This window comes from Cibotium barometz, chromosome 39, assembly GCF_041138505.1.
Source record: "Cibotium barometz isolate CiBa-2024 chromosome 39, ASM4113850v1, whole genome shotgun sequence".
Lineage (NCBI taxonomy): Eukaryota > Viridiplantae > Streptophyta > Polypodiopsida > Cyatheales > Cibotiaceae > Cibotium > Cibotium barometz.
In genome coordinates this window covers 46,357,478-46,370,067 of record NC_141084.1, presented here as the reverse complement: position 1 = coordinate 46,370,067, position 12,590 = coordinate 46,357,478, and the positions used below count along the sequence as shown (strand labels likewise).

Below are 12,590 nucleotides of genomic sequence, written 5' to 3'. Positions count from 1 at the left end.
AGAGAGAGAGAGAGAGAGAGAGAGAGAGAGAAATCACTTTTTACTCTCTCTCTCTCTCTCTACCACGTGAACGCGTGGGGAACTGGGGATTGACGTAGAGAGAGAGAGAGAGATAAATCACTTTTTATTTTAAATCATTTTACTCTCTCTCTCTCTCTCTACCACGTCAACGCATGCATGCATCATCTCCCCCCCTCTCTCTCTCTCTCTCTCTCTACCGCCTCTACGCCACGTGGAGAAACATGCCATGCATGCATCATCTCCCTGCCTACCTCCCTCCCTCCCCCTCCCTCTCTCTCTCTCTCTTTCGCCTTTATGCAAAGGCTTGGAGTCGGCTTCTTGCACGTAAACGCAGAGAGCTTCTCAGCGTTTCTGGGCAAAGCTCTCAGCGTTTCTGGGCTACGTCAAGGCTTGGAGGCGGCTTGCAGCTTCTCAGTGTTTTGGTGGAATCTACGTCCAGGCTGGCTACAGGCTTGGAGTCGGTTTGCAGAGAGCTTCTCACTGTTTCTGGGCGCCGTGGTGGACATGCATGCATCATCTCCCTCCCTCCCTCCCTCCCTCTCTCTCTCTCTCTCTCTCTCTCTCTCTCTCTCTCTCTCTCTCTCTCTGTGCCGCCTCTACGTCCAGGCTTGGATTCGGCTTGTGTTTCTGGTTTTTGTGTTTTGTCTTTGAGGACTTGGTCTTTGAGTCAGTCCAGAAAGCTAGCTCTCAGCATTTCACAGCTCTGTGGACTCACTCAAAGACCAAGTCCTCATAGAGAATGTCTCTTTCAACCTTTTTCTCTTCTCTCCTCCATAGCAGCGCCCCTCCCTGCCTCCCTACCTGCCCTTCGTGCCTCCCCACTCTCATGTAAGCACCTTCACAATCACCACCTTCACAATCTGTTTGCATGCAACACAAAGGAGCTGTTGTTGCATGCAAACAAAGGAGTTGTTTTTGTTGTTGCAACAGGCCATGGGGGCTGTGGGCGGCTCCGTCTTCCATCTGATCAACGCCATGAAGAACTTCGATGGGGTCCAGGTAGAGCAAACACGGCGCCAACATGCCAGTGTTTGCTCTCTTTTCTCTCTCTCTCTGTGTTGCATGTATATTCTAGGGCGTTTTTGACGCTATGAGGAATCCTCTTGCGTATTTTGACCTAACTGTGGCTTGCTGTCACTTGCAGATTGCCTAGTTGTTGCTGCAGGTTGCAGATTTTTGACGCAATTGTCCTTTTACCCATGCAGATTGCAGCTCAACATAGTTGTGCTTGGTAGATCTTGGTGTCCCTTTGCTCCTCCGGTTCCATCCCCTGTTTCAGTGGTGCATGGCCATGCGAGGAGGAGGGGGAGGTCCAAACCGACAGGGTGGAAGAGGCAGAGGCGGTGGCGGGAGAGGAGGCGGCCGAGGTGGTGAAGGAGGGAGAGGACGTGGCCAACAGAGATGGTGGGATCCAGAATGGCGAGCAGAAAAGCTGACACAAATTCGTGCAGATGTAGGTCATCTTGTTTTTTTATCAGTCCCTCTCATCTTTGTATTTTTGCCTTCCCTCATATGAATGGCTATACTTGTCGATGGCCTTACACAGAACTGCATGTGACCTCTCCATCCTCACTAACACCACCCACGTTTCTCTGTATCGCAGTCCCAACATGAAAGACGTCTTGCAGTAAAAGCAAACAATGGACACGGAGTAAAAGCAGACAATGCACGTGGAGGGAACCTTAGAAACGTACCTGCACCGTGTGGAGGTCGAGGCGAACAGCAGGCGACCGGAATTGATTGGACCCGGCTATTTTCAAATTTTCAAATGCAAGCGTGACGTGACTGGGTATTTTCAAATGCAAGCGTGAACGTCACGCTTGCAAGGAGGAGATAGTATTTTGAAATAGGCCCCCCTCCTTTGCCCACGTGGAGGGAGGGCCACTCTCCCTTAATCCTATATAGATAGATTCGGATAGATTAACTTCCTCGGTAAAATCCTAATCAAAATATCCTAATCCGATTATTTATTGCAAAATGTCAGAACTACGCACATTAATAACTTGTACATCTGGATATGATCAAGAAAACATTTTAATGACGTTTTTCCATTTTCAAAGGTGCACATCGAGCTCGAAGAAGCGAGGAGCCCAAGGTGCGCAGCCTCAGCACTTTGGAGAAGAGGGGATAAATGCCGGCTGTACAGTGTGGGTACCAATGTCCACACCAACGGGAGCTTCTGTGGTGCTCTGTTTGGAGACATTGAAGCGCATCGTGGCTGCAGATCGACTTCAACAACAGATCCGAACCAGAGCTTGGTGATTAAAGAGCCTCACAGAAACCGCGTAGGGGGATCAAGACAGCTTGGCGAAGACGGTGGAATAGTGCTGTGCTCTCGAAACTTTGACCTGAATTCGGCTGCAAGGTACGCCTTCTAAATCAAGTTAAAGGAGAAGTCGAGGCGCCTGCAAACTGGTCCAGATTCTGTCAAGGTCAGGTCTAGTTCTGCTTTCAAGGTTCAAGATTTTGCATGCACCGTCGTGCATGTAGGTGTCACACAGCGAAGTATTCTTTCACCTGCTAGCTTCAACGTACATCAACAAACTGCACGTCCAGATGTGAGAGGATGTGGATTCCTAGCTCTTGTGCAATTTTGGCTGTCTTTTTCAGCTGACCAAGGCAACCAATGCAGGCAACAGGCAACCAACGCAGAGAAAACCATAGCCGAATCTCTAACCCTAACTCGCCTCCTGCCCTAGTAGGGCAGGATGTTCTCCTCCTCCTTTCCCAGTCCTCTCTCCTTTCTCAACCTGAACGCGTCGACTCCAAATCTTGCTCCCGCTAATGCCACTACAGCAAATGCATGGGACTCTTCTAATCCTTTGCCTCACCGTACTTCACTGCTAGTGTCCAACGTCCCAGCAGGCTCCCCTATCCCGCTAAAGGATCAGGATGCTTTAGGCGACCTTGACTCCCTGTTTCGGAAGGTTCTACCTGTGGAATACGCAGATAAACTTCAGCAGGCCATTAGAGCTCGCAATCAACTCCTCCTGCAACAGCTCCCCAACGCTCTTGCGTCCCATGAGAATGGCATCCCCCTTCATCCCCTCCAGTCAGCAGTCCAGAATCCGCTTTTTGCTAATGGCCCTCCCGGAGGGCGGCGCTCAAGAAGTTCATCACCAGAGTAGCCCACGAGATGCTAATGCAGGTCCTGGCCATGCTCCAACAGGTAAGCCCTCGATTATCCTCCCCTCTGGTTATGTTAGAAGGCTCGAGCAGTCCCTTGAACAGAAGGCCCTGATAGGCCTGTTGCCTGGTCCCAGACCCCCTGTTGAACACCTCAAAAATTGGATTAGGCAACAATGGAACCCCAGAGGGATTTACCTTGAAGCTATTCAGTGTTGCCCTAAGAACCACTTCTTATTTGTTTTTAAAGACCCTGCCATGGCTATGGAGACTCTAAGTGCAGGCCAATGGGTACTCAGGAACTCCCCGCTGTTGCTGTTCAAATGGAACAGGACCTTTAACCCTAAGGTTTCGGCCATGCGTAACTATCCGGTATGGGTAGAGTTCCCGAACTTACCTCTTCATCTCCATCAGCTGGTAGGCGCTATAGCAGCCAAACTTGGAAAGGTGTTAGCAGGGCGTCAGAGAGACAATTTCTACAATCCCGCCTGGCACCCCCAGGTATTGGTAGAGATGGACATCTCCCTCCCCTCGGCTCTGCCTTCTGCCATAGATATCCACATAGATGATGGGGAATCATTTGAACAACCTATAGAGTACAAGTACCTACCAAAAAGCTGCTTTTTCTGTGGCAAAACAGGCCACTTTGTTGGGGATTGCCCCAGCAAGCAACCCTCAATGGCCCCAGGGAAAGAAGCTGTCTCTCCAAACGACCCCCCCTCAGATGAACTTCCGAACCTAAGTCGAAAGGCTCCCCTAAAGCCCAGGATAACACATCTTTCAAACCCGTTTCCAAGGGGCCCCAATCGAGGAACCCCAACTCTAAGAAACAGGACAACAAAGGAAAGGTTCATGTCTCTAACCAGTTTGCAATCCTTGCTAGAATCTCTGATCGAATAGACTCTGATTCTGAGGACTCGGGAGAATTTATCCCCCCTACCTAGAATGAAGTTCCTCCATCTGTTTCCCCACTGGAAGATAAGGTCAACGCCATGGATACCCAACCCTTACCTGACCTAATCAGAGACGACACTCCTATTGTAGAAGCTGCCACGACTTCGGGTAACATATGCCCTTCCCCCATGGAGGTGCACAAAGACAACAAAAGGAACCACTCCACGGTTACTCAAACACCACCTAGAAGTGCAGGAGGCAAAAAAGACAAAAGGGTTGCCAAATGAGAGTTCTCTCATGGAATGTCAAGGGGCTCTCAGATCCCCTCAAAGCCAAACGGGTAGCCAGCTGGCTGAAAAATAATCCCTTCGACTGCATTGTTCTGCAAGAGGTTAAAACCACAGGCCCTGAGCTAGAGCACTCCTTACAGCTTGTTTCTAAGTCTCACTGCCGGATCTCTGACATCCACTACCATGGTTCGGGTGGATGTGTCATAGGTGTCCCCCTTCTATGGAAGGACATATTGGCCACTGCAAAACGAGGGCACAACTGGTGCTCGGTCTCCCTCCCTCCCCCGTTCAACTCTAGACTAGTGGGAGTGTATGCAGGCGGGTCTGTTATGGATCGAATCATGCTGTGGCAAGAAATTCAGAATCTTCAAGGACCCCTTATTCTGTTGGGGACTTCAACATGGTAGAATCTCTTGCTGACAGATTCCTTGCCAAAGGAACAACAGTGAAGGGCGCTGAACTGGTGGCTTGGGAAGCCCTCAAATCCAAACTTTAGCTTTGGGACATAGAAGTAGAGAGCGACTTCACCTGGCAAAATTATGCTAAAGGAGACACAGCTAGAAAAGCCCGTCTCGATAGGTGTTACATGGACTTTAACTTGATCAACACCTTCACCAGAGTGAAAGCCAAGCCAAGATTCACCTCTTGCCTTTCGGACCACTACCCCTTAGCTATTACTCTAGATGACAAAGACTCCAAGGTCAGAAACCAGTGGTTCCATACTGATCCCATGCTCTTCCAGCTCCCTACAGTCAAGCAATCTATCGATGACATTTGGAAGGTAGCCTTCTCCAACTTCAAAACCCCCTCCAAGGCCTGGAGCCAAGCTGTCAAGGACACCCAATGGATGCTCATTCAAGTCAGGAAAGAGGTTACCCTCATCGGGAAAAAAAGAGAAGAGACAAAATCTATGATGAGCTTGCCACCCTAGAAGCCTCTGAATCCTCTGTTCAAAGTCAATCTACCATCACCGCTCTTCGTCAAAAATGAAAACAAGAAGAGGAGATCATGTTCAAGCACACCTCGGCCTTCTACAAACAGTGGTGGGCTAGAAAGGTAGACCGTCCCACCAAGGAGATGTTCAAAGCCCTACGCAAAAAGAATGATAGGGAAAGGACTCCCTTCTTCAACTCCCCTTCCCCGATCACGTCAGATGACCAAAATCTGGAATTTGTACGGATTCACTTCAGTAACCTCTTCAGCCCCCTAGAAACCCTCTCTCTGTCAGGAGGTCGGGGGCCGAGTTTTGAGCTGACCAGATCAGTCCGTCAGGGGTGTCCTCTCGCCCCTTTCCTTTTTCTCTTCTTTGCGGAGGCTATGAGTATGTATTTGACGGCAGAGGAGGTTGGTTTGAGAGGACTTCAGCTCCCAGTCCGGGGGGAGGATTTGCTTGATGCTGAGTTTGCAGACGACACGGGCTTATTTTTGCATGGCCAAGAGGCCAATCTTATTCGGGCAGAGCAGTCGCTCCAGATCTTTAGCGCAGCTTCGGGAGCATTGATCAATTGGCGCAAGACAGTGGCCTTTTGGATCAGTAGTGCTCCCACTCCGGCATGGAGTCCGGACCCCGGCTTTAGATGGATTCCTCCCGGCACAGCAGTGCGGTACTTGGGATGCCAGATTGGCCTTGATTTGTCACCTGAGCAGCAGATTGCCCCGCTTCTTCTGAGCATTCGGAAGAAGCTATTGTATTGGAGTACAGCTCGACTATCCTTGGCTGGGAGGGTGGTGGTGGCAAATCAGGTGCTGTTAGCGACTATGTGGTACATTACGTCTTGCTGGATTTTCTCGAGCTCTTGCATCAGCCAGGTACAGAGGCTGATCAGGAACTTTCTGTGGTCTGGGCGGGATGGTCAGCCAGCTCGGGCAAAGGTTGCATGGGCAGTTATTACACTTCCGCTGGCTCAGGGCGGTTTGGGCATTATAGATCCAGCCGATCAGAGTAGAGCCTTATTGGGGAAGCTTATTGTTCGGGGGTTGCTTCCAGGCGCTGAGCCTTGGAAAGAGCTCCTCTTGCAGCGGCTGCAGGCCCGGGCGCCTCCTGCAGGGGGTACTTGGGCACCAGAGATTCGCTGGATATTCATAGAGATGAGGAGGACAGGCCTCAGTAGAGGATGGGAGGACAGATTTGCTTTGAGTATCCTGAGAGCTTGGGAGCTGCTGAGACCGGGGCTCTCTCAGCGGCCTCCGTCTTGTGTTGAGGAGCGGGCCAGGCAGCCGCTTATTTGGAGCCCAGCGGTTCGTACAGAGCAGGGTCATATGCTGGGTTCTCGGCCTCGTCTAGCCTGGGGACCTTTAGCGGCAGGCCCAGCTCGTAGTTTTGGAGACTGGCAGGCTTTCTGCAGTCTACCAGAGGAGACCCAGGTGGAGAGGCTGAGTCACTTCAGAGGGGGGTTGATTATGAGGGATGATATTGAGGAGACACTTACAGAGGAGTGGTTCACACCTCTCGAGCCAGTGGCCCCACGGTGGATGGGAGCCTTTACACAGTTGGAGATCCTGATTGCTGTCAGAGCTAGCACTGAGGATGGCAGATGCCTCTATTATGAGATTCAGGATGAGGGCCGACTCCAGAGAGTGGAGGTGGAGTCGCCTTTGGTTGCAGAGTGCACCTTTCAGAGGATTCGGGTAGTGGCTGCCGCTTCTCGGAAGTGGCATATTGACCCCGACCCTGCTGACGTGCTCCCGGATTGGCGTATATGGGCATATGCAGCGCGCCCCTTGGCCCGGCTACAGTGGGACCCCGGAGAGTACGAGTGGCATGATCCTTATGCATCCCTTGAGGCCACAGAGATCACCTTTTTCCAGTATACTGTTCGGCTGGGACGGCATATTTTGACGGCGAGGAGGACGGTTTCTCCGGCGGCAGCGGGGCATTGGCGATTGCAGGGACTATCACAGGAGTTCCTGGAGGATTTCTGGGCTCGGCTTTGGGCTAGTCGACAGGCCCTCAGGATCTCGGCTTTTCAGTGGCTGGTCGCCCACAGGGGCTCAGCAGTTGGCACTTGGCTTGTTTACAGCGGTCTTCCGGCGGCCTGCGTCCGATGCGGCCACCCTATGGAGACACAGAGACATTGCCTTTGGGACTGCCCTCAGGCACAGCAGATTTGGCTGCGGATGCTGCGTATTCTGGCCCCCCTCTCTCCAGAGGGTATGTTTACGTGGGGTGCCGCTGCTTGGTCGACTTTGTCAGGGCCTGCTATGGGCTATGAGATGGAGCAGGGCAGTCAGGCCATCAGATTTATTAGGGGCCAGCCTCGCCTGGTTCCGGCACCGGATTTCTCGTCCGCCAGCTGGACACAGGAGAGGGATTTACGATGGGAGCTCCTCAGCAGCCTCACCATCTAGTTCACCTGGAGGGCCCGGTGTCTTACGGCCTTTGAGGGGAGATTAGAGCCACCAGCAGAGACTGTTCGGGGGATTTGGCAGGAGTTGATCCACACCCTGCGAGGACAGTACGACCGCATCCGGGGTGACTCGGATGAGGCGATTTTACGGCGCCAGGCCTTCCATACCACTTGGCGCTGTGGTCCGTTCTACACCCTTCACACGGGATCCCCCCGTTGGCACTACAGGCCACCTGTTTGGCTCTTTCCCCCCCCCATTGTATGATTTAGCCGCTCAGTCCGTTAGACTGATGCTTGTATTTTGCAGCACCCAGGGAGAGTCTCCCGGGCTGCCTTGATGTATTCACTGCTCCTCTCTCTGTTAGGAGCAGGAGAGATCTCTTTTGTAGCCCTACGGGCGTTTTTTTACATAACTAATGAAAGGATCTTTTCTCGAAAAAAAAAAAAAAAAACCCTCTCTCTGGAGATGGTAGATGCCAGAATTGAAGTCCTCTCTAACAGAATCCGAGTCATCCCTGAAGATGAAGCTGAACGAGCGGAGTCTCCTCTAACCCTCTCTGATCTCTATGAATCCATTGAACAGATGAGTAAACCGTCAAGCCCTTTCAATCTAATGAGGTCGGTTCACCAAGGTTGCCCTTAAGCTCCTCTCTTGTTCGCTATTGCCGCAGATAGCCTCAATTGCCTCATAAGAGACAGGATACAGAGGGGCCGTATCAAGGGCATAAGACTCCCTAGGTCTAAGAAACAACAGTGTCTATCTCAATTCGTTGATGATACCAACGCCTTATTGGCCAATGATGAACTTTCACTTAAGGAGTTTTGGTCAGTAATGGATTTGTTCTGTCTAGCCTCTGGGTCCAAAATCAACCACAGCAAAACAGGAGTCTACACTTCCTCTTCCCTTCCTGACTGGGTGACTGAATCAGGTTGCAAGATCATCCAGGAAGGACAGATCTTCAGGTTTCTTGGCATCCCCATGGGCTTTGGAGTTTCTGTCATGTGCATCAGCAATGCCATGGACCTTCTCAAGACTAAATCCAGAAGGGGCAAGCAGATAAAGACCATGAACCTGTAGAAGATGGACATGGAGCAGGACTTGGAGCAAAGCATGGATCAGAAGGGCTGTCGGCTGCATGGAGGCTGACGTCAGCAGTACCAGAGGGCTGTCGGCTGCTGCTGCAGGACAGAGGGTGCTGGCAGCAGGCGCCTCAAGAACATGATCAGATCCAGTCGGCTGTGCTTGGAAAAGGAATTAATGAATTATGAACTGGCCGACCAGCAGTCGGCCAGTTTCCCATGTAGTCCAAGGGGCTATAAATAGCCCCCCTTGCTCTATGGTTTATTCATTCAACCCACTAGGAGTATGAGTCATTAGGAGTCCTAGTCTAGGGCAGTTTTGGTGTGTTATCACCTTTTCAAGAAGGCAGCCAAGGGCTGCAAAGATATGTACCTTTTTGTACCATAGATTATACTGAATTTCCAGCATTTCTCTCTCTCTCTCTCTCTCTCTCTACTCTCTCTCTCTCTACCTGCGTTTTTGCATCAGATGGTGCGTTTTTGCATCAGAAGGTTTCCAAGAGTGTTTAGGGCTGAAAGAAGACTCCCAGAGCTTCCGCGCGTTACATTGGTATCAGAGCATCAGGCTCAGCAAAGCTAAACGCTGAATCAGTCCCAGATGATGGTGTATAGGTCCAAGGTACAGGAAAGTACACGGATTCGAAGCCCAAGGCGGGAACACAGATCAGGAAGAACTCCCAGGAGGTTTGTTGGTGGTGTTCCATAGTGCCAGATGGGGATGGCAGTTCCGTGAGCCAGATAAGTTCTCAGGTAACGGTCCCAAGGAAGGTTTATCCTCCAAGGGTGATGTGAGAGTGCCAGACTCAGTTCCAGGAACGAAGACCAAGACGGTGTTCAGAGTCAGGGCAGGAATAGATTGTGGACTAGAGGAAGACCAGATGCATAGATCTTCATCAGAGACAGAGTGGTTTGGAGAACAGAACGGATTTTCAGAGAAAAAAGGTTTGCCAGGGATGGATGATGACAGAGGGACTTCGGAACAGGATTGGGATGATGACAGTCATCCAAGAGCAGGTTGGATTCCCGTCATCAAGTTTAGCAGAGGGGGATGTCATGTGCATCAGCAATGCCATGGACCTTCTCAAGACTAAATCCAGAAGGGGCAAGCAGATAAAGACCATGAACCAGTAGAAGATGGACATGGAGCAGGACTTGGAGCAAAGCATGGATCAGAAGGGCTGTCGGCTGCATGGAGGTTGACGTCAGCAGTACCAGAGGGCTGTCGGCTGCAGGACAGAGGGTGCTGGCAGCAGGCGCCTCAAGAACATGATCAGATCCAGTCGGCTGTGCTTGGAAGAGGAATTAATGAATTATGAACTGGCCGACCAACAGTCGGCCAGTTTCCCATGTAGTCCAAGGGGCTATAAATAGCCCCCCTTGCTCTATGGTTTATTCATTCAACCCACTAGGGGTATGAGTCATTAGGAGTCCTAGTCTAGGGCAGTTTTGGTGTGTTATCACCTTTTCAAGAAGGCAGCCAAGGGCTGCAAAGATATGTACCTTTTTGTACCATAGATTATACTGAATTTCCAGCACTTCTCTCTCTCTCTCTCTCTCTCTCTACTCTCTCTCTCTCTACCTGCGTTTTTGCATCAGATGGTGCGTTTTTGCATCAGAAGGTTTCCAAGAGTGTTTAGGGCTGAAAGAAGACTCCCAGAGCTTCCGCGCGTTACAGTTTCCCTCAAAAAACGATGGGAATGGGTATGCAACAAGTTTAGAACCAAGCTAAACAGATGGATAGGCTTTCAACACTCACTAGTAGGGAGAGTTTTGGTCATCAACCACTTTCTCAATGCCTACGTAATCTTCTTTTTTGGATGTTGGCGACCTACCGACAGCCACCTTCAGAGTATTTCCAAGGTCTGCAGGAATTTTCTATGGGCTGGTGACCCTTTTGTCCAAAAAGCTACCAAAGTTTCATGGGAAATATGCACTCTCCCCAAAGACCAAGGAGGATTGGGCATCAAGGACCTGAAAACTATCGCTGACAAGACCCCAAAGACCAAGGAGGATTGGGCATCAAGGACCTGAAAACTATCGCTGACAAGATGGCTGTTAAGCTTCTCCTATCTGTAGTCACAAATCCCCAAGAAGAATGGGCCTCCTTGTTGCTCAGAAACGATCACAAGTTCAAACTTCACGAGTTCTCAGGTTGGGCTAAACTCCCCCTGTCAACTATTCTATTTGGAAAAGGCACTATTACCTCTCCTTGCTCTGATCTTCTGTGCTCCTTGGTTCAAGCCTGGAACAAACACCGAGCTGCCCTAACAATTAACCCTCTTTCCAAACACAGCTTTAGTCTTCCCCTTGGAGACTCCATCTGGTGGCCGGCACTGAATATTCCAGGAATATCTCCTAACTATAGAAGAAGAGCCTTAACCCTTCACAAAAAGGGACTCAGGACCTGGCATCAGCTTTGGGATCCTCACGAGCAAGACTGGCTCAGCAACTTGGATCTCTCTCTGAAGTTCAAAGCTCACCCATGTGATCTCCCTATTATCAGATCTAGGATAAGAGAGTTCCCTCCGGACCTCATCTGGACTCTTCAGAGATACACTGAGCTTGATATTCGCGCCTTCACCTGGAAAGGACTTGGGACCCTCCTGACCTTTCCTCCCCCCTACATGTCACGCTGAACAGAAGGTGGAAGGTTAATTACTCTGCAAAGCAATGGAACTTCAAGTTTCAGTCCATCTGGGCTCCTTCCTTAGAACCCAAGAAGTCGGTTCTGATGTGGCTTATCCTTCATGAAGCCACCTGGACGGGCAAAAGGATGATTCAGGCCCAGCTAGGTGATGGCAGATGTTGCAGATGCAACGGAGAGATTGAAGACATATTCCATTTGTTTCTAGCATGTCCTGCTAATAAAAATGTATTTGCACCTTTGATTAAAGTCTTAGGTTTCTCTCCCAGCTGGAAACAGGTCCTTCTAGGTGATTTTGTAGGCTATCTTAGCCTTTTCTGGAATAAAGCCAGGGCGGAACTCCTCTGGATTATTTGGAGACAGAGGAACTTCATGCTGTTCGAGGGCCCTTCCCATACACCAAGTCTGAGAATATTCTTTTATGATGTCAACTTGCAGGCACTGAAGGTAGCAGCAGATGAGTTGGCTATCTACCGCACCAAGAAGGCTCTCCTCAGCGACGTTGACTACCACTACTCACGATTTGTGGCCAACCGTCCCCCCAACGAAGACCCTGAGGATCGACAATGCATGAGGGATGAGTGGGAGAAGGATCTGGAAATCAATATCAGCCACCTGGCATCACAGATTGAGGAAGGCAACCAGTTTTTGGACGATCTCCAGTCGGAGATTGACAACCTCCCTGCTTCTAATGGCTACTGACTGGAAAGATCACTTGGCTATAACAGTCATAGAAGACGAAGTAACCAGCTACAAGACCAAGAAGGCTGTCCTGAAGGACACCGAGTTCTATCACACTCATCTGCTTGCAACAAAGCTCAATGAAGCGTTCAGAGATCACTACTTGACCAGAGATGAACGGGAAAAGAGCCTGGACATTGAGATCCACCACCTGGACCCGGATTATGGAAGGACGTTGCTTCTTGGAGAGTGTGCAGGCCAAGTTGGCTGCCCTCCCTACAGCCCCCATGAACTCTCACATGCTATTCACCCTGTTTTGTGGAAGCCCCTTGTATTCCCAGCTCCTGGCCACGTTCTCTTGTCTGCCCCTTGACTGGTTGTATCCTGGTTGGTTGTATCCTGGTCGTATAGATTCACCTCTGTCTGGTACTATGGTTTCTCCCTTGATGCTCTCCATGCTGATGTAATTTTTGTTCTATTCTAATTCAATTCACCGCGCTTATGGAA

The 12,590-nt window shown here is 50.4% G+C and overlaps 2 protein-coding genes across 3 annotated transcripts in view; both read left to right on the top strand.

Moving 5' to 3' along the window:
• The first annotated feature begins 2,052 nt into the window (after positions 1–2,052).
• LOC147616159 (Mitochondrial import inner membrane translocase subunit Tim17/Tim22/Tim23 family protein) overlaps positions 2,053–12,590 on the top strand; it is a 50,894-nt gene continuing 40,356 nt past the window's right edge. Inside the window, exon 1 of one of the 2 annotated variants that reach the window (XM_086778790.1) lies at positions 2,053–3,190. The gene's annotated coding sequence lies outside the window, so the exon portion shown is untranslated. The remainder of the gene's footprint in view (positions 3,191–12,590) is intronic. The other variant, XM_086778789.1, reaches the window with a different exon arrangement.
• Positions 4,050–11,834, top strand: LOC147616160 (uncharacterized). Its single transcript, XM_086777941.1, has 4 exons — positions 4,050–4,910; positions 5,032–6,799; positions 8,180–8,310; positions 10,751–11,834. Exons 2-4 carry the CDS (start codon positions 5,340–5,342, stop codon positions 11,392–11,394), a joined length of 2,235 nt encoding a protein of 744 aa, XP_086634067.1. The 5' UTR covers positions 4,050–4,910; positions 5,032–5,339; the 3' UTR covers positions 11,395–11,834.